This window comes from Pogona vitticeps, chromosome 1, assembly GCF_051106095.1.
Source record: "Pogona vitticeps strain Pit_001003342236 chromosome 1, PviZW2.1, whole genome shotgun sequence".
NCBI lineage: Eukaryota > Metazoa > Chordata > Lepidosauria > Squamata > Agamidae > Pogona > Pogona vitticeps.
In genome coordinates, this window is record NC_135783.1 from 348,281,402 (window position 1) to 348,302,094 (window position 20,693).

At 40.5% G+C, this 20,693-nt stretch overlaps 1 protein-coding gene and 1 long non-coding RNA gene across 3 annotated transcripts in view; one reads left to right on the forward strand and one right to left on the reverse strand.

The window, feature by feature from the left end:
* Nucleotides 1–6,386: 6,386 nt before the first annotated feature.
* LOC144586107 (uncharacterized) lies at nucleotides 6,387–18,780 on the reverse strand. Its single transcript, XR_013540844.1, has 2 exons — nucleotides 15,139–18,780; nucleotides 6,387–13,519 (listed from the first exon to the last, which is right to left on the reverse strand). It is a non-coding gene; the product is annotated as an uncharacterized LOC144586107 (long non-coding RNA).
* C1H14orf39 (chromosome 1 C14orf39 homolog) overlaps nucleotides 17,450–20,693 on the forward strand; it is a 31,211-nt gene continuing 27,967 nt past the window's right edge. For both annotated transcript variants that reach the window (XR_013540842.1, XM_020813683.3), the window contains exons 1-2: nucleotides 17,450–17,502; nucleotides 18,630–18,686. Coding sequence is in view for 1 of the 2 variants with exons in the window: in XM_020813683.3 (XP_020669342.3) it covers nucleotides 17,454–17,502; nucleotides 18,630–18,686 (106 nt within the window). In the remaining variant the exon portion in view is untranslated. The remainder of the gene's footprint in view (nucleotides 17,503–18,629; nucleotides 18,687–20,693) is intronic.

The window sequence follows — 20,693 nt, forward strand, 5'->3', positions numbered from 1 at the left end:
TTTGGCATTGCACCCTCGCCGTGGGTTTAAAAAAAACACCATGGGGCTCAAGCCCCCCCCCCAACACCCGCAAACGACCGACCAAGTGTAACCAAAGCTCATGGCATCCGGTCGAAACGGACAACGCTCTTAAAACGAGGCAGCATCCCCAGTCCATTTTCGCCTCCAACCGAGATCAATATACAAATACTCCTGAACTGCGTGGATCGGGATGCTTAGAAGACAATCCCATTAACAGCCAGCTAACTGTGTTGCTGCTTTCCACTGAAACGACTAATTTTGAAAGCCCAGCCTTTTCTTTTTCTTTTAAAGAGAGTTCCTTGCCGTGCAGATGGTATGGTACAGATGCAAGTTATTACTGTAAAAGGCTCTGCATTGGAATTGGTTTCCATGGCTAAATAACTGAGCAGCAGCCGGGCGTGGGACTGTTTTTACCCTTTATTTCTTGACTCGAAATCAACCCGTTCGGAAATACGCCTGCCTCAAATACGTATCACGCCTCAGGGAGTTGGGTAACATCCCTAGGAATGTTGCGTTGCGATTTTAAGCACATTTACATGGAAGACAGACTCACTGAACTCTGTAGGCCTTCGTCCCCTTGTAAACAGATTTCGCGGATCCTGCTGCACGTCTTTCCGAAAACAGCCTGGATTTTACTCTGAAGGGTTTAAGGCTGGGAAGGTAGATGGACTTTTCCATGCAGTGAAAGCTCTGGCCGCGATCTGGCTTGAGTTAAGCAGTTTGACCGTATACTTTTAACGCATCTGCTGCAACTGATGTACACACTGAATTTGCTAGCGTTTGTGCAGGCTTCCTTACTGGCTCTGTGGCCGGAGAACTCCTATTCCCGCAAGGACAAAACAAGACACTTCCTAAAACTGAGGCCACAATCTTATATGCGCTTGGTTGTTGTGTGCCGTCAAGTCGCCTCCGACTTTATGGCGAGCCTATGAATCAGTGACCTACACAGAAAAAACCCCATTGAAATCAGTGCGGCTTATGTCTGCGTAGACTGTGTATAGGATCGCCCAGTAACTGGCTTTTTAACATAAGAGATAAGCTCTTGCCGAAACGTATCCTGTTAAAATAATTGGGTATTTTAGAAACTAGTTTTGAACAGGATAGGAGCTTTTTCTGCCCCATTTCCTTTAAGAGAGAGTCGCTCTGTCAGTGCAATCAATGGTGAACGCAAGCTAGATCGTGATTCCCTCGATCTTTGTTAAACCAGTCCGAGAGGCCGTGCATTCTCTGCTGGCAAACCTGGCTTGAACGTTACTCGCTGCAAAATTTTCTAGGACGGGTCGCCGTGCAAGTCTGTTGTAGCAAAACCAGAGTCTTGTGGCTCCTGCCGCGCTGACACGTGTCATAAGCTTTCATGAAATCACCCCATCAGAATGTTCCGCCTGGGTCTGATGGCAGAGACCCACGGAAGTCTACGTCAAATAAGCCGTGCTTGACTTTAAGGTGTCGCCGAGGTTCCTTGTTGCGTTTGCTGACGGGTTTGCTTAGCCTTAGGGCGAACCTTTCATCCGCATCCGCGTCTTGCAAATGGATGGAGACTCACCCGACCGGATTTTCACACAACGCATAAGATAATGGAGTTGGTTGTCGCAAGATGCGTGTTAATGAGTCGTATGCAGCAAGGCGGGCTTAAATGGCTTGAGATGAAGGGATTTATTCCCCCTTTGGGGGTGGGGGGAGAATACGTATCTGTAACTATCACCCAGGAAGGCTAAAACAAAACCTTTTGGTTCAGAGAGGAGACGTCACACCTTCTGCAGGCCACTGAAATAGGGACATTGCCATGGCACCTGGGTCTGGTTTCTAGGCTTCTTGAAACAAACAAGTGACAAGGAAAGGGCCTTTGCTGTGATCCACGCAAAAAAGTGTGCCCCTACACTCCTCTGTATCAAAGGGGGGACCATCTGGAACATCAGGTGTTTTGGTCTACAACTACCATCACCCCACATAAGAAAAACACAAGTTGTGCCCTTGCTCCACTGATTCCAAACACATTCACTTGACAGTAACAAGCAAGATTCTATTGATTACTGTATTCCAAGCCACAAGTAGAGGGGCAAAGGCTCCCCCACTCGGGTAGGAGGGACATTTCCTTCGTTTGTGCAGTTTTAAAGCCGGGGTGTTTTCATAACCCTTTGGCCCGACAAAAAGGCCTACCAAGTGAGTCCTCTCAATTTCCCCTGACGGAGTGGCCTTCACCTATCCCACGGTCTAATTCGGCTTCCCAAAGGGGTTCCGAGGGAAAAGTGCCAAGAAACATTCCAACTTCCCTCATGTGGGGTTCACCACATTTCTCAGAGCCTCTGTTCTCAGCAGGAAAGCAACCTCAACTATCCCACAAACTGCACCAGAGCACAGACAGAGTTCTGACTCCTGTCCTCTGAAGATGCTGGCCGCAGAGACTGGCGAGACATTAGGAAGAAAAACCTTAAGAACCCACAACAACCCAAAGGAAAGGAACCCTTTGTTTATAGGGCAATGAATACAGAGGGAAAGTGCTGAATAGCCAGCGGGTGAGGCGTTCTCAATCATCCCATCAAAGGTGGGACCTGAAAGCTACGCCTCTGACCTGAGCTTGCAGACCCCATGTTGAAACTTGCTTTAATCAGAGAAGCCTGGCCCGCTCATCTGGCCATGATTGGGGAGGGTGGGTGGGTGTCCTTGCACCATCTATAGTTCTGTGGGTGACCATCCTGATGAAGACCTGCAGGGGACTGAAAATGGGCTTAGTGTGAGACAGAGGGTGAGAGGGATACCCAATTCGCTGGAGAGCCGTCCCTCCTCAACAACAAAACTAAGGAAGTGGACCCCAATCCCACATCAGAACCTACAGTGGAACCTCAGCAGGAGGCAGGGATAGAGGAGCGAGCAGAAGTGATGATAGGGGAGGTTCAGGGAGAAAAGGAGGGAACAGAGAGAAAAAGGAGGATGGAGTTGGAAGCAGAGGGGGGGGGAGGTAGAGAGGAGAAAAGACCAGTGACCGCCCCCAGTTGGGAATGGGTGTGGATGCAGGATCCTTGGACTGGATTATGGGAGAGATTAAGAGTGCCCAAAGAGGAGGCAGATTATAGGAGAAAAGCAGAGATCCCCCCTAGACCTTCTTATTTGGGAGAAGCAGAGGCGAGGGAGTGAAGAAGGAGATTGAGAGAGGAAAAGGAACGAGTAGAGAGAGAAAGGAGATAGATTGGAATAGAGAGTAAGGGAGATGAAGAGGAGTTACAGGGAGGACCCCTGGGAGAACCGAGACTCCAATGGATCCTGTGGGATGACGACCTGGACAAGGGGACCGCGTGCCCCTGTCAGAAGGCACGACGAGAGGCAGACCATAAAGGATTGGGTCCCTGCTGATCATTCGGGACCTTGGGATCACAGTTATAGAAACCCATTCCTCTTTAATAGATGGAAGGACCTTTCGGACCTGCTGGCAGAAGGAGAAAGGAATTCTAACTATGTTCCGGATACTTGTTTATTGTTTAATGCACCAATAAATCCCACACCTGTTTTGAAACAACAAAGATCGACTGATTTCTTGGAATTGAATTTGGAGCCAAAACTTGAACCCTCACACTTAGTTCTGTTATTCCCCCCCCCAGCGGTCTAATAAAGGTATCTCAAGCATTCGGAAGATGTATCCTGAGTTTTAGGGGCAAGTTGCTTTACAAAAACAGTTCCCGGGTATTCAGGCATGGGTGGCTGGTGTCCATCGGAGCAGCCAGATGACCACGAGAAGGCGGAAACAGATCCATGAGTGGGTACAACACCCAGTTCTTCTTTCATCCCCTTCCTTATCCTCTGCTGGTGCTGCTCTGCCCCCACTTCGATGATGATGATGATGATGATGATGATGATGATGATGATGATGATGATGATGATGATGATGATAATAATAATAATAATAATAATAATAATAATAATAATAATAATAATAATAATAATAATAATAATAATAATAATAATAATAATAATAGTGTGCCGCCAAGTCCATTCCAACTTCCCATGACCCTTTACAGGGCTTTAGAGGTAGTGAGTACCCAGGTGGTTTACCATTCCCTTCTTCTGGGGCACCTGAGATTATGCAGCTTGCCCATCATCATGACTTGAACTCTCAACCAGGTGCCTAAACCAAGGAAAATTCAAGAAGAGCATTTTTTAAGCTTTAAGGAGGGGGGAAAGGTTGTAAGTCTTCTTAAGGAGGAACCTGCCTACTGGATTCCATGAAGACAGGAGGGGGAAATTGATCAAGGACGAAGGCAAGGTCACTCTGGGTCGGTTCTAACGAAGGAAGCAGGCAGGCAAGCGAAGGCTGTCGCTGGGGCGGGGGAATGCAGCATAAATCCCACCTCCTGCTCATGAAGCATAATTTGGGATATCTTGCCAGGGGCAGAACACGGCCCTAAGGCACCCCGAAGTCAAACCCTGCCCCATTCTCTTCATTAAGAGCCACAGGTCTATACATGGAGCGAAGAAAAGCCAGGATGTTCTAGGCAAAGCTTGCCTGCCTTCATCTTTTGGCTCGGAAGGCCCAGAATAGTAAGCCCCCCCCCCCAAAATGAAAAACCAGAGCTCTTCCAAGATCTGATGGCCCACAAAGGTAAGGGAGTGCTCGTGCAAGTGAATCTGGATCATTAAATCAGTTTCTGCCCTTAGACGTCCTTTGTAATATCATGGAGGGGTTCATGTTGTATTAGTTTGTGACAGCAGAAGACCAACAGGGAGTGTCAATCCAGACTCACACACGTTGGGCGGAAGGGACTTGCAATTTCAGATGGGCTCTATTCCGCTTCAAAAAGATGTCATGAACTGGCATTTTAAAAGGGTTCACGGGTGCGCAAAAAGAAAAACCAAAAAAGGAACTATTAGAGCAAGAAAAACGCAGGAGTTGACGGTTCAAACGTCTCTATAAGCCTCGTGGTAGAAATGGGCCCCCATAACCCCTTGCATGAGATCAAAGACCATTTTCGGTTTTACCAGAAAAAGAAATGCTACCTGCTTTTGTGGTCTGTAGATTCCTTTGGCCAGCAAGTTGTTTTAAACAGGGCAATTGACCACTAATTGTTTAAAATGTGTTTTAAGATGAAGAATTCAACCCTAATTTAGACTTTAGGGAATGGTGAGAACAGGTAAGTAATTCTATACCATGGACTTAATCTTCTAATGGATCCCCTTTTAGAAAGGCCCTGTGTATTACCTCAACTATGAAGGATCATCATCATCATGACAGAGCTGGAAGGGACCCTATGGACTACTGAATCCAGCCTCTCCCAAGCTTTGGCTCCTTAGCCAGAGACCTAAACCACTGATACAGTATTAACATTTCTCTCACCTCTTCCTCAGCCTATGCTTTGAAACTGCACATCATTCATGAAATGTTAGATAATTAAGAAATAAACTAATAATTTCCAAACCTGTTATGAAAAAAATAATTACTTTGAGCATGCACAGTTATCCATTTTAAATCTAATTAAAGCTATAGGATGATAACAAGAATATAACAATGGAGTCATTATATTCACTGATTCCAAGCACATTTACTTGACAGTAACAAGCATGATTCTATCACAAGAGGGATTACTGTATTTTAAAACCAGAAAAAATGGAGTAAGCTTCTCTAAGCACCTACCTATCAAATTGAGGAAGCAGTTGGATTGGCCCTTAAAAAGGTCCAAAATCTACATATTCCTGTAATCAGTTTCATGTACAGAGGTACATCAGATTTGCCAATGCAAAATAAAGAACTTCCTTGGTGCATTACTGAACCGGAACAAATATTTAGTTAAATTATCCCAATATGAGTCTTAGAGTTAAACCAGCAACAACAACTGAAAGAAGTTTAGATTCAAGAACAATACTTGAAACAATATCTGACTTAGACTCTGTAACAACAACAATATATTAATTTAAACCAGTTTAGATTCACTGATGCCAGTACTGGACAAACGGACTTGACCTTGGAACATATTGATTTAAAGTGCAATCGTATGCACGTCTAATTCAGAAATAATTTCCACCGAGTCCAGGGAGACTTGGGGTATCATCAGACAGGCATTAAGCCTGCTTTTTTGGGACACAGCAGGGACATTTTGGTTTGCTCTACAGTACTTTCAAGCTGGAACAAACCAAAGCATACCCAGAGGATTTCGACTTGTGCCTTTCTGAGCCCTTGTCAGGGACTTCTACTTTTTAATGCATGTAGGATGACTCCAGTTTGTTTCATTAGTATTTTTTTTTAAATGTTTCCTCGTCTTGTCTGCAGAGGCCTGTCAAGAAACTGCCCACAGTAGAATTCACTGCTGACCAGTACTTTGTGGTGGATTCAACTGCAGGCAGTTTCTCTATTTGTCCTTTAAGACAAGGTAAAGAAAATATTTTGAAAAACGTTTTTATAAGTGATGCAACATATCTGGCTGCTTTAATAAAATCTATTTTTTTAACTTCCTCTGCCTCACCACCAAGGAGCAGAGGAAGTATTTAATGTGCCAATATCCTGAAGTGGCTCTCTTCTTAAGCCACTTCATGATATCAGAAAATGCCATTGAAAGGAGTCAAATAGGGTTGCCTGAGCTCCAATATCCCATTTGGATGCAAAGATCATGCTACATGGCACATTGCGCCTCTACCATATCCTTACAAAGAAAACTCTGGTGGTCCAGTGAAATATTTCTGGTGATTCCGAGAAAATGACAGGAAGCCTCTTCCCTATCAGAACATCTAATTATTAACGAATCAAGGAGCAAACAAGTGTCATGGGGATAAAGTGCTCCTCTGTAAAACATTTAGTACTCTAAGGTCTTATTATTTGCCAAATCCAGTAGGGAATGAGGGGCTAAAAACTTCTCTCAAGTCAATAGAACAGTTGTCTAAGTACAAATGACACTGGTTTGTCTAGACAAATGGATCTGTTTGTGGCAGTTGATATAAATGGGAAGGAAGGAAGGAAGGGACTTTTAAGAAATTATAGTACTGTACTGAAAAAAATGCTTTATTTCACTGCAAAGTGTTGTGTTATTTTTGTATAAACTTTCATCTCACCAGAGCCCTGCACAGAGAAAAATGGGCAGAGTAACATTCATTTTTTTGCAACTAACTGTGTAACAAGGAGATAACAAAGAGTTGTGTGTCATCTTCAGGAGTAACACACGATTATAGCACAATCATTCATCAACACACACTGCTTACCTCTCCAGACAGCATGCATCTGTAAAACCTCATGGTATGATAAATATGTTAATCTTAAAGTTTTATATGAATAGTACATTGATTATTTAGTTATTTATTTCATTGTTAATGAAATCTATATTTTGATATAAGAAATATACACATTATAATACACATCTCTCTGTCATTTATTTATTTACACATTTCTTCTCTGTTTCAGGGTAATAGTTTTCTTACCATGCAGAGTTTCACTTACTCCACAGTAAAATCCCAATAGGATTCTGGTGACCCTCTTTAATAATCTCTATTTATATTTACATGCCACCCTTTGGTCTGATAGGCCTCTGAAGCAGATCACATGACTGAGCACTAGATATGCAAAATACAGATCTCTGTGTTGAGAACACTACATATGCAGAGACATTTTATGTGTTAGCACTAGATATGTTTGAGTATCAAGAGAACCTGGAAGCGGAAGGAGCTGTACAAGTACAAATTCCCTCCCCTGAAGTGGAAAGAATCCTGTACTAATTTCTGTCAACCATTGTGGGAAGTACCAACGATTGAAATATAATACTATGGAACTACTGCCCACTACACCTATCCAGAACAGCTTTCTGTTTAAAAAAAAGGGTTTCTAGCCCTCAGGATAGCAGGCCAACACAACTTGGAAATACACCGCTTGTTCCTGTTGAAGTCTCTGAAATGTAGCATCCTAAGCCTTTCCATAAAGGTGGAGAAGGTTTGAATACAAGATAGCAAAAATGATAGAGTTAACCAACACTTGCAATACTGAATAAACCTTCTTCAAGACATTTCATCCTAAATTAAGTACAGATAGGGTTCCTGTTGAGAGCCAGAAAGCTGATTCTTTGTCCAAATTTTTCTCATCTTGATATCTTTCCCCAGGCTTCTGATGCTCACTTCCTCTTATCCTGTGAAAACTGTATTTATTGTAGCCATTTTCTAGAACAATCTCATTACAGTATCTCTGTTGACCTTGATAGCTTCAGCTCCCTGTTTTGCCTTTCTTTGGCTGTGAGTGGAATGACTATATATGTAATTGTTCAGGGTTTATTCATGTATGTATGTATGTATGTATGTATGTATGTATGTATGTATGTATGTATGTATGTATGTATGTATGTATGTATGTATGTATTTATCTATCTATCTATCTATCTATCTATCTATCTATCTATCTATCTATTTATTTATTTATTTATTTATTTATTTATTTATTTATTTATTTATGGTTTTTTTTTTAACAAAAAATCCCATAACTTGTGTATTTGACCTGTTGGAACCCACTGCTTTCATCTATGATTGTTCACATATCTCAATAAAATAAGGGTAAATTATTTCTAGATATGCACTTATAGCAAATTACTGCATATAAATGTAACATACATCCAAGAGCCAATTACTATTTAGAATGAAAATGATATTTCATTTGACATTTCATTCTGTTTCCATAGGTCTGATGAAATGGACATGTCCACGAAAGCTCATATTAAAATATAATAGTCTTTAAGGTGCCAAATATTTTCATTTGTTTGTTTGGGTTTGACCTGATATGATTGGAAATTACATTACTCATCCAAACGTAAAAGGGTCATTTTTAACTGTTTGGTTGTGGGTCTTGATAATCAGCATTTGATGACTCAAAGCAATTTATGATGGAGCCATCAATTGGTTCTATTTGTTAACAAAATTTATGACATCATTGTCATAATCAGTAATTCCAGTAATGATTTTACTGCATACTATTTGTAATTCATAGCCGACCTTGAATAGCAAATATCAGCTTGCGTTTAAGAGTACAGTATTTGTTTTGGAAGCTGATGTTACATTGTCAGATAAATGTTGATTTATTTTGTAGGATAATTATTAAACCCATTCTTATCTGCATAACTATCTGCACAGTCAAAGTGAGCTTTCAATAATATTTTAGGTGGAAGCTTAATATGGTTGCAGAGAGAAATGGATGAAGTATCAATTAAAGCACTTCTGCTTCTTGACAAAAAATAATGTTTTTGCCAGTTGAACACTCATCAGGTATATTTGTGTGGAAAGTCTGAAGGTAGGAGGAAAAGTGGACAACAGAGGGCAAGATGGTTGGACAGTGTTATCGAAGCTACCAACATGAATTTGACCCAACTCCGGGAGGCAGTGGAAGACAGGAAGGACTGGCGTGCTCTGGTCCATGGGGTCATGAAGAGTCAGACACGACTAAATAACTAAACAACAACAGGTATATTTGTAAGGGGAAAAATCTAAGGAGAAGAAGAGATCTTTAGTTTTTGAAATTTCCATAGCATTCAGTTGTGAGGGTTCTGATTCAACTGCCGCTCTATCACAAAATGCTAGTGAAAATTCCAATTGGTTAAAAGCTTTTAAAAAACAAATACAAAATAAAACTGACTGCACATTAAGTGCCAAAAATCCAACACAATGCTAAAACACCTCTTTATGGAATGTGCTACCTATGGAGATGCTCCAGGCCTCTTTCCTCATAATATTCAGGAAACATATAAAACTCTGCTTTTCAAGGAGGCATTTCAAAATATCTTCTCTTTATACTTTTCAGTTACTTAATTATATTTTGTAATCTTTTTGTCTGTTGCCATTGTCTTGATTTTAGACTTTGTATATTATATTTCTTCAAATAGCCTGGATCTAAGCCACATAAAGCTTTATAGGCAATAACCAGTGCTTTGAATTGGGCCTAGAATCATACTGGCAGCCAACAAAACTATTGTAATAAAGGAGTTGCATGTTCTCTATAACCAGTGCCAGTCAGCAGTCACCCTGAAGCATTTTGAACCGGCTTAAGTTTCTGAACACTCTTCAAAGGCAGCCCTATGTAGAGCACATTGCAGTAATCCAAACAGGATGTAACTAAGGAATGTGCAACTATGGACAGATCAGAGAACCTTATCCTGGATGAATTTGTCTCCCCTTCCTTTTAACAATGTCTCAGAACTGAAAAAAAGAGTACAGGAAAGTTTCTTCCCTGGAAATCTCAAAAGGAAGACTGTTCTATTTCCTGTCAAGGATCTCATCCAATGTTATAATAATCATTCCCTCTATTTTCAATACTTAGGCGATGGCTGCTCATACTTATGTAGCTAAAATGGCACCATATACACAAGAAAGAGGTATCAGTAGGTTTGGGGAAGCCTCAAAAAATTGGGGAGGGGAAATTCCGGGAGGGGGAGGATAGCTCAAAAAGATGTGTGATGGCCTGGAGAGGTTGGGATACAGAACGTAATGGACTGGGAAGGACACAGGAAAACACATAGGAGGCAGAATAGCATATCATATCTTGGGAAATATATGGTTCTGGGATATCATTCAATGTATCACATTGATGTAACTATTAAATGGTGTTTATTCATTTGTGTAAGATTGGTATCGCTTAAATCTCACCACAGTTTTTACAAGGGTTTTGCCCCATTGGATGGGATACAAGGGTGTATCTCTTAAATTACTGTACATGCATCTGTGTTGGCACAGACCCATTTCCTCACCCCATCCAATCTTTTGGGTTGCTTGAACTGGCCTGAGTAAAAACAGGAAGAGGGTACAGATGGCTTGAGAAGCAGATGGTTTAGTAAGAGAGGGGAGGAAGGAAAATGAGGTAATTCAAAGCTGGTAAAGTAAAGAAGGAAAAAAGAGGCAGCAACTGGAGGAGAAGAAGACACACAGGAAGTAGGAAATGGGTGAATGCAAAGAATTAATTCTGCTCAAAATACATCCTGATGTCAGTCACAGGCAGAATAGGTTGCCTGGGGGAATCAAAACTCACACAACAAGAAATGCTGGAGCATGGCTGACTAATCTAACTTTAGGCTGAAGACAGTAGAGATAAAATGGACGACAGTAATTTCATCATGTAAGCTATGTGTATGCACACACTCACATGGTGTATTTGTGTGTGTGTGTAAATTGACAGTTACCTGGATTTAGTGTTCAGTAAAAGAAATAAGGAATTATTCTTTTTTTATATATCAGTCTCCACCGCCACCTATGCAATAATCTCTTCGTTTTATTTCAATAGGTCTGTGACATCACTGTGCTTCCTACAATATTCTGTCAAATCTTCATTTCAATCTTCAGGTGATGAAACTAATTTTTAATGCATCTATACTGCCAAAAAAAGTCTCCTGTATGGAGAATTGGTGCAGGGAAATTGCCCCAGAGGGAGACCACAGCTGCGGTACAAGGATATCTGCAAGTGGGATCTGAAGGCCTTAGGAATGGACCTCAACAGATGGGAAACCTTGACATCCGAGCATTCAGCCTGGAGGCAGGCGGTGCATCATGGCCTCTCCCAATTTGAAGAGACCCTTGTCCAGCAGGTTGAGGCAAAGAGGCAGACCCAAAACCAGCCAAACCAGGGAGCTGAACAGCGGACAGATTGTATTTGTCCTCAGTGTGGAAGAGACTGTCACTCTTGAATCGGCCTTCTTAGCCACACTAGACACTGTTTCAAGTCCTCCGTACAGAGCACTATACCATAGTCTCTTAAGACTAAAGGATGCCTAATCTCCTGCCAAGCTTTTTGTTTCACATGTCTTATTCACAGGTATATCATGAGTATCTTATTGGCGTCCAAGTGAAAGCTGTGATCTGTACACTTACCAAGGAATAAGCCATCTTGAACACAGTGAGCTTTACTTTTGACAAATATGTATGGCATTGTATGTCCTTCTTCTACAAAGTTGATATATAAGATGTGTCTTTCATTGACAAAAAAACAAGGTTAATTTTTTAAATAAACAACTACAGTTGTTTACCTAATAAATATTTCAATTGTGAGTAAGAACAAGGAGGAAAGAAGCTGGCAAATCATCCACTAATAGGAGATGTCAGTAATAGGAGATGCCACTGGATTAAAATCATCTGTAAGTAAATGAAACCTTTTATTTTTTTTTTCCAACTAATGTCTCAGAATGAGATATTGAGACTGTAAATGCCAGTTAATGAGAAAAGAGGTGGACTACTCTGGGGAGCTTGAAGCTATTCTGCTCTATGAATCTATGCACTTTTGTAATACAGAAGAATGTAACCAAACATTCAAAACTCTACAACAGCTATACAAACTTATTATAGGCCCTTTGAATATGGTGGCAAAAATATGCAGTATAAGTGATATAAATGGATGTTTGGGAATATAATGGTGAAATAGTTGTTGCCTTCCAAAAAAATTTAGGCTTTAGGCTGCAGTGCTGAGTTCATAAATCCTGCAAGTTTTCAGTTAATTTCAGACAGAAGTCTTTGAAGAATTTCAATCAAAGTCCAAATATTTAAGACACCAGAAAATTTTTAATATAATTTTAGGCCTTGTGAGTTCAAATGTGCTGAGGTGTGTCAAAACAGATTAATGATTACGAACAGTGGTAAGGTCTCAGACCAGAAATAACATCACAACTGATTAGTTTACATTGTTGTTGTTGTTTAGTCGTTAAGTCATGTCCGACTCTTTGTGACCCCATGGACCTGAGCACACCAGGCCCTCCTGTCTTCCACTGCCTCCCGGAGTTGGGTCAAATTCATGTTGGTAGCTTTAATGACACTGTCCAACCATCTTGTTCTCTGTTGTCCCCTTCTCCTCTTGCTCTCATACTTTGCTAACATCAGGGTCTTTTCCAAGGAGTCTTCTCTTCTCATGAGATGGCCAAAGGATTGGAGCCTCAGCTTCAGGTTCTGTCCTTCCAGTGAGCACTCAGGTTGATTTCCTTCAAAATGGATAGGTTTGTTCTCTTTGCAGTCCAGGGGACTCTCAAGAGTCTCCTCCAATTCAAAAGCATCAAAGATCTACTTTAGAGGCAAATAAAACACTTAAGACAACCACTACCTGGCAGATATCCTTTGATTTGTATTCCTGCATTGCCCCTTCTAGCTATTTTTAACTCTCTGTAGCCAAAATGGACAAAAATGTGCAAGTTACTATCTTAAATTCTTACATTAATTGGATAACAAGTTTTATTAACAATCTGTTCCTTTTATTATGTCATGCCAAAAAAGGAGTGTGAGGAGGATGCCATGAAATTAATACTCAAAGCACATTTTCACATTTATCTATCAGCTAAATTCAGTTACTAACATTCATATAAAAGTTTGTTGAAGAAAGCAAAGTGTACATCAATTTCATGTACAGTAATACTTTACATTTACAGTACAGTATATCCACTTTCTCTGTATCAATTACTGTATCTATATGGTACAGTACTTGCTTTGGGATGTGCTGCATAAATTGTCCAGTAGATGGAGCATCCTCATAGCTTTTCTGGAAAAATATTTGGAAGAACCAGGAGAGATGAGAGGTGAAGTGGTTCTTGGAGAAAACAAATAAGATGTGTCATTAATTGATTGTCAGTGATTAGAATCAATTTTTGAAAAAAAGAAGACAGAGTTATATGCTTTAAATAATTGCATGACATAATTTTACAAATATAGTTTCCATGAAAATCAGATGTAAAGAAGAAATTTCATCAGATGTAGTCAATGTAATTCCCTCTTCCACATTACTATTAAATGTACAGAATCCCTATCTACTTTTTCTATCAGCAGCTCATGGACGGTTTTTACAATCATATTTGGTATATCATGTTTAATGTTCCAGTTTTAATGCAATATGCTGACGTGGGTGTCAATACTAATAGTAGAATCAAAGAACTTTATGAAGTAAAGTGTTAGGGGACAATTTTATAGTACCTTTCTTCAGAGGTAGCTGTGTTAGTCTAGGTTCAGCATGGATTAAAAAACTGAAAACAAAAGCATTGTGGCACTTATGAGAAAAAATATTTCATTTCAGCAAGAAACATAAAACATAAAACTTCTAAGCACTTTAAAGACCGACTGCTATATTTTAATGTAACATTTCATGAAGCATGTCCAGTTGTCAGATGAAGTAAACATATACTATGAAAGTTTACATTAAAATATATCAGTGTGTTTTTGTTTTGTTTTGTGTTTCTTGTTAAAATGCTTTCATAGATGAACACGGCTACAACTTAAAAAACTAAAAATTTATTTCAGTATGAGCTTTTATACACTGCAATCCACTTTCTCAGACATATGAAGTAAACAAGTATACACTGTATTGTCTCTCTAGAAGCAAAGATAAGAAAAGTGAGTATATTTATTTTGAGCACATCATCAGATAGATGTTTGATACCTCTGCACAAGATCTGAGAGTTGCCTTTTTGAAGAAGAAAAAAAATACAAAACAAGAATCCAGAGAGATAGTTGAGATTATATACATATTGTATGTTTAGAAGTGAACCCATCTCAATAGACTGAACAGAAGCCAAGGATTCTTAGGACATTATCAAATATAAAATGCTGCATCTGCTGTAATTCCTCAATATAGCTAAGACTCAATGGACTCAATATACAGTAAGCCAGTGGACTCATATAACCATATCAGTGGGTCTCAATATAAACCAAGAATGCTCACGCCACTATCAAATGTAGCATCTGCTATAATTCCCAGCTATATTTCCTTTTTAACTACCCAGTGTCATCTCACAACCCCCACTGGAGATTTTGATACTCATTACCATGTTGTTCCCTTTTATTATCTATACCTTGGGATTAATTAATCCACTAATCATGGCCATTGCTTTCTGAGCAATGCTTCCTGGAAGGGGAAGTGAATATCAACAGGGGGTCTTGACCAGTTTCCAGGTGTAAAATGCCACATCATCAAATACTTGTGCCATGTATAAATCAACTACTTGGGCCATGTATAAATATTTGTCATGCAGTCCCACACTCAAATCTGAAGAAGTGGACTTGTCCACAAAAGCTCACATTAAAATATTGCAGTTAGTCTTCAAGGTGCCACAACATTTTTGTCTTCCTCTTTTATTATTATTATTATTTTGCCTGACATGCTAGCACAGACTAATACAGCTACCTCTTCTAAAATGAACTGAAAAAGACAATCACCTTACGAGAAGTTGAAGGCATCAGGAAAACAGAAGGATTAATTCCATAAAGGAATCCCAGCCTTGAGTTTCTAAGAGCTGACCAGAACTTTTAATGACATGAGATTTTGGAAGTCACTCATTGATAGGGCCAACAAATGTCAGAGGTGACGTGATGGCACAAAAACCCAGTTATTTTTGGACTGCAACTCCCAGAAACTCCAGCCAAGACAGCTGGGGATGAAGGCTTCTGGGAGTCGCAATCCAAGAGCAGCTGGCTGACCCAAGGTTGGGGAATCCCTGAGCCACACTATACCAAATCCTAGTGTGGTAATTATAATCATAATCCCAATCCTACTGGTCTCAGACACTTGCTCCCTGTCCTACTATCCCATAATATGCTTCAGAGAACACCACACACACATACGCACACACCCCTGTACAGTCCAGGAGTAATGCAACCCTAAACCTCTAGACTCTGGAATAAGTTTCCTTAACCTCACTGTCTCCCCATTTATTAGCCCTCCAAGTGGTTCGTGTCAAGTTCTGAGGGCAAGATTGACGGCCATTGTCCCGCCCGGGGAGGAGCTGTTTCCCACGAGCTTCTCTCCTCCCTCCAGAGAGGATTCCCTTCTTCCCATCCTTAGAGCCGTTGAAAAGAAAGGGCGGGAAAAAGGGGCTCCGTGAGGCGGGACGGAGGCGGCTCGCGCCCGCCAGGAAAAAGCAGCGAGGCGTCGCCTCAGCGGGGCTCCCTTTTCAGTCCTGAGGCGACGAAAGAGGAAGCCTCTCACGAGGACGCCAAATTCTCCTCAGAAGCCTTTCCCGCCCTTTTGCCTGTTCGAATAGCAACCCCCAAAACGGTGCGAGGACAGTATTAATACTAAGGCATAATACTCAAACAAACAAACAAACAAAAAGTCCCCCACAAAACCACCGGATATATATACGACCCAAATATTTATCCACGATTCTCTCCCTTTTTTAAGCCTTTTATTTACCTCATTAAGCCTTTTTCTTAGTGACAGGCTGTCGGTCTAGGAGACAATAAACGGGAAGGTTTGTTTATATACATTTATTTAACATATTTTAACCCGCCTTTCTCCTTAAAAAGAACCCAAGGCAGCTTACAACAATTAAAAGACCGTGATCAATGAATATAATACAAAAAAAGCTTCTAAATTTGTTTTTTCCCTAAAGCGTTTACCTAATATTTTAAAAATAATACTATTTATTTTTCCTTCACATTTGAAAAATTTACTGTTTTTTAGCTTTTAATATTATGTTTTTAATGTAAGCCACCTTGGGTTGTTTTTTTTTTTAAGGAGAAAGAGCTGCTGATTTCACATTTGTAATAGGTGTAATTTTCTGAGCATAAAAATATTTAAGTTAAATTAAAGTAGATGTTTGGGGGTAGAGAAGGAAAGATTAGCTCCTTTTGAATAGGGTTGACAACTCCTCTCTCTCTCTCTCTCTCTCTCTCTCTCTCTCTCTCTCTCTCTCTCTCTCTCTCACACACACACACACACACACACACACACACACACACAGAGAGAGAGAGAGAGAGAGAGAGAGAGAGAGAGAGAGAGAGGTGCAGTCTCAGCTTCCAAGTCAACAGCTAGCTGTATCCATATTTTTCCAGAAATCTATGGAAATTTACAAAGTTAAAATGCTCCTGTTACACAATTCTATCGTTCTATGAATCACCTTTTTCTGATTGATTATTTAAGGTTCATGGTTTTAATGAAATGTCACATACCACAGACAATGTATATCTAATTTCTGGGAATGCAGAATTACAATTACAATTGTAAATTGCAATTTACAATTGTAAATTACAGTTATAGGTGAAAACAAAGTAAAAATCAAAAGTAAAACAGAAGCAAAAACGTGGTGGCACCTTAAAGACTAACTTTTATTTTTTAATGTGAGATTTTGGAGACAGGTCCACTTTATCCAGAGTTACAATGTAATTTAGATCAAAGGAACATGTAAACCTAATTGTTCTTAGTCATGAACAGTAATGGAAATGATCCAGTTAATGCTAATTCAGTGGGAACATATGCCTAAAGTACAGTGAATGATTTTCCATCAATCTGCTAATGCAGGCATAAGTTTTTCTTCTTTCATAAAACTTTCATCTGCATTGGTGAAAGTACTAATTACTGTACTAACTTACTTATATACAATGGATTGTTTTGACAGAAACATTTTAGGTAAGATATTCTGCACACATAACTTGCAAGTTTTGCTTAGCTTCATTGGATTATCATTTATATAATTGTGCATATATGCTTGCATTAACCATTTTAAACAAATTCTTTTCACGCAGGTAACAAAATGAATGACGTGGTCTTCAGCAACCTGGATAAATTGCTGGTACAGCTTGGTATGTTGCAGGGTTTTAATTTGAAAACATTCCTCAGTTTTTAGTTCTCCAAATTAAATGGATTTAAATTAAATGGATTTTTGTACATTCCTCAAATGTACTAGTGTGAGCAACGAAGTGTGCATCATATGCAAATACCCTTGTTCACTGAAAAATGCACTGACACAGTTGGTGAGGAATCTTGCTGAGCCACAGGATGACAGGAGTTTTGTAGAGTCTCCTACATTGTTCATCATCACACAAAAACTTTCCCCTGTTATGATCAAGAGTCTGACAGAACATCTCCAGGAGAATTTGTTCAAATTTATTTGCACCAGTGATGCCAGTACTGCACACAGCATAGGGCTGAAACTAATGTCAGCAATAGTGGGGCTAAAAATATTTGTTTCTGGGGATTTTTACAGCACTGCTGGGATATGGTGTTTTGCTTTGCTCGTGCGTATTCTAGTGTGGGATCTTGTGTTCTCGCCACTTGATGTGAGCTACAGCACTCACCCCAACCCAATTCTGGCACTAGAGGTACAAGCGCCAATGGAAATCCCAAAGGAAGCTTCAGGAAGAACAAGTTGGCAGACCCTGGTCTCCCGCATCCACCTCTACCAGCTCTCTTGGTTGTGACCCCAACCAACCCTCATTCTCCCCTCCAATTTTGCTGGACCTGAACTTTCAGTGGCCCCAGAGAAGTCAGCCAGTGTCCCACTTGGGTAGACTGTACAGCGGAGTGGGGAGTAGTGCCAGAAATTCAACCCTCTGGGGATGGGGGAAGACAGGACCATTGGTATAGGTTCTTTTCTGTTAATGAAAGCTATTGAGATTCAAAAATCTCACCTAGAACCCATGAGGACTCCCCAGCCACTCAGAACCCAGGAGGCAAGGCCAGCTGCTCTTGCAGGGCAAGCACTGAGTGGGAGAAAGATTGCAGTCTGTATGATAAAAACAACAATTTTATGAAACCCTAAAACAATCATGAATTTTGTTAAGAGGTGATATACAGTATGCACTGCTTGAATACTTTATAGTTAGAATTAGGAAAAAATATTGAAGCAGCTGAGCTGTGATTTGAAATGCACTTTTTTCATATCTGACTTATTAATTTAAAAACAAAGGTATATATATTTCTGCTTCAGTTTTTCAGACTGAGCAAGCATCGTATGCAAAGGAACATGAGAGACAACAGATAAAGTGTGAGTAGCCTTTATAAATATTTATCAAGAAGATAGTACTATAGTTCAAAACCATACTATGCATCAGTTCATTGTCATTTTTTGCTGCCTGGGTCTCCCAGATGCACTCAATTCTACCTTGATCCAGCTCCATCCTCTTCTTTATTACTGCAGGTTCTTTGCTGCATGCATATCATGGAAAACAAAGATTTTTGGCGAGAGAGCCAAATTGTCTGTTGACAAGTAGGTTGACAGCTGTATGCCAGCAGTGGGTTGGGCTGTTGCATTGCTGGCAGTTTTGTCTAGATGCACACACAAAGATACACATACTACACAGACAAATGTACATATGTTCTGCATTAATTCACATACATCCACATATATGCACACCATTCCACATGGACACCAAACAGGTTGTTGTTTTTCAGTTTCCAGACTGCTCTGTTTATGTGCTGTTTATGAGGGAATTATTTCCTCAACATGCAACACAGATATAGTGTCATTTCCCCGCTCTTTTCTCCTTCCCAAAGGAACATGGCTTCAGGGCTCTTGACCAAGATGCAGCAAATCATATAGGTAAACCTACTGGCCAGAACCTGGCTTGTGAAGCAAAGATTGTCCATTGGTAATACACATTCTTGTGAGCGCATGCTCTTAGGCCTGCATCATCTTACTAGTGACAGTGGTCTTGAATTCTAGGAGATCCCGGTCTGTTTCTAAAGGTACTGTATAGATATGCATATTTCTTGGTGGTGAAACCAACCACTTTTTTCTGTTGAGTGAGTGTGACATAGAAAACTAAGAATTCAGGTTTGATGTTAAATGCTGTTGATAGAAAACATCAGTCAATCCTAGCTCTAATTGATGCAGTGTATCATATATAGTGTACTTCCAAATGCATGCTTGTCATATGAAGCATAAAAATACATGTTTGTTTGTTTATTTTATTTTATTTTTATACCACCCTTGTGGCTACTAAATCCACTCTGGGCAGTTTACGAATTCCATAATTGTAAAACAGCAATACAAAGAATAACCAATTATCAACTTAAAACAAAATACAACAGTAACGAAAATAAAATAATTGAAAGAATGAATGGCTTGAATGAGGGTCGAAAGTGTAGTTGTTAAAAGCACCACTGTATCAAGATGTTCTAAAGTCCAGGAAGGCCTGTCTAAACAGCCATGTTTTTAATAGTCTTTTGAAAGTTCCCAATAAAGGGGCCAGGCGAATTTCAGGCAGGAGACTATTCCAGAGTTGTGGATTTTCCAGGCCTCTTTCAAGGTCAAAACTCTCAACCATCTGGCCTGAAAATATCTTACAGGATGAGCTGATCTAATTAGAAGGAAGTATTCTGGCACATACTGTATTGAGGTCCGAAACTGTGCAGGGGTGTCCAACCTTTCACCTTCCCTGGGCCACATTAGAAGATGAAAATTTGGTTTGGGCCGCACATAAATTTGGTTTGGGCCGCATGGGGGGGCAGCCCTAGCCGTCCTCCGCAGCCCCGCTTCAAGCGCGCTTACCGGCAGCTGCGATCTCAGACAGCAGAGGCTGCCAGCTTCGGCTCCGGTGGCCTTATGGGGCCGGGAGGGGGTCCACCTATTGATGGGGATGGCGCAATGCAGTCACGCAGCCCCCCTGTCCCCTCCCCTCCCACTCCTTCCTTCCTTCCCTCTCCCCCTCTACTGTTGTGACATGCCCCAGCCACATTCCGGCCGCAAGCGCCGGCAGTGTAACTTGAAACTTTGGAATTTCTTTAAAAATAAAAAATTGCACTGGGCCGCATTATGAGCTGACCTGGGCCGCATGCGGCCCTCGGGCCGCAGGTTGGACAAGCCTGGTTTAGGGCCTTATAGGTTAAGAGTTATATAATCTTATAATTACATGTAACTTTTACAGTATCCTTATGTTACTACTAACATAATAGCTACTGCTACATAGTAGCAGTATTAGTAGCCAAATGAGGCTGTAGCCTTGGCAAATTTATACCAACCTCATTGCCTAGATGTACAGTTCTGAATTGT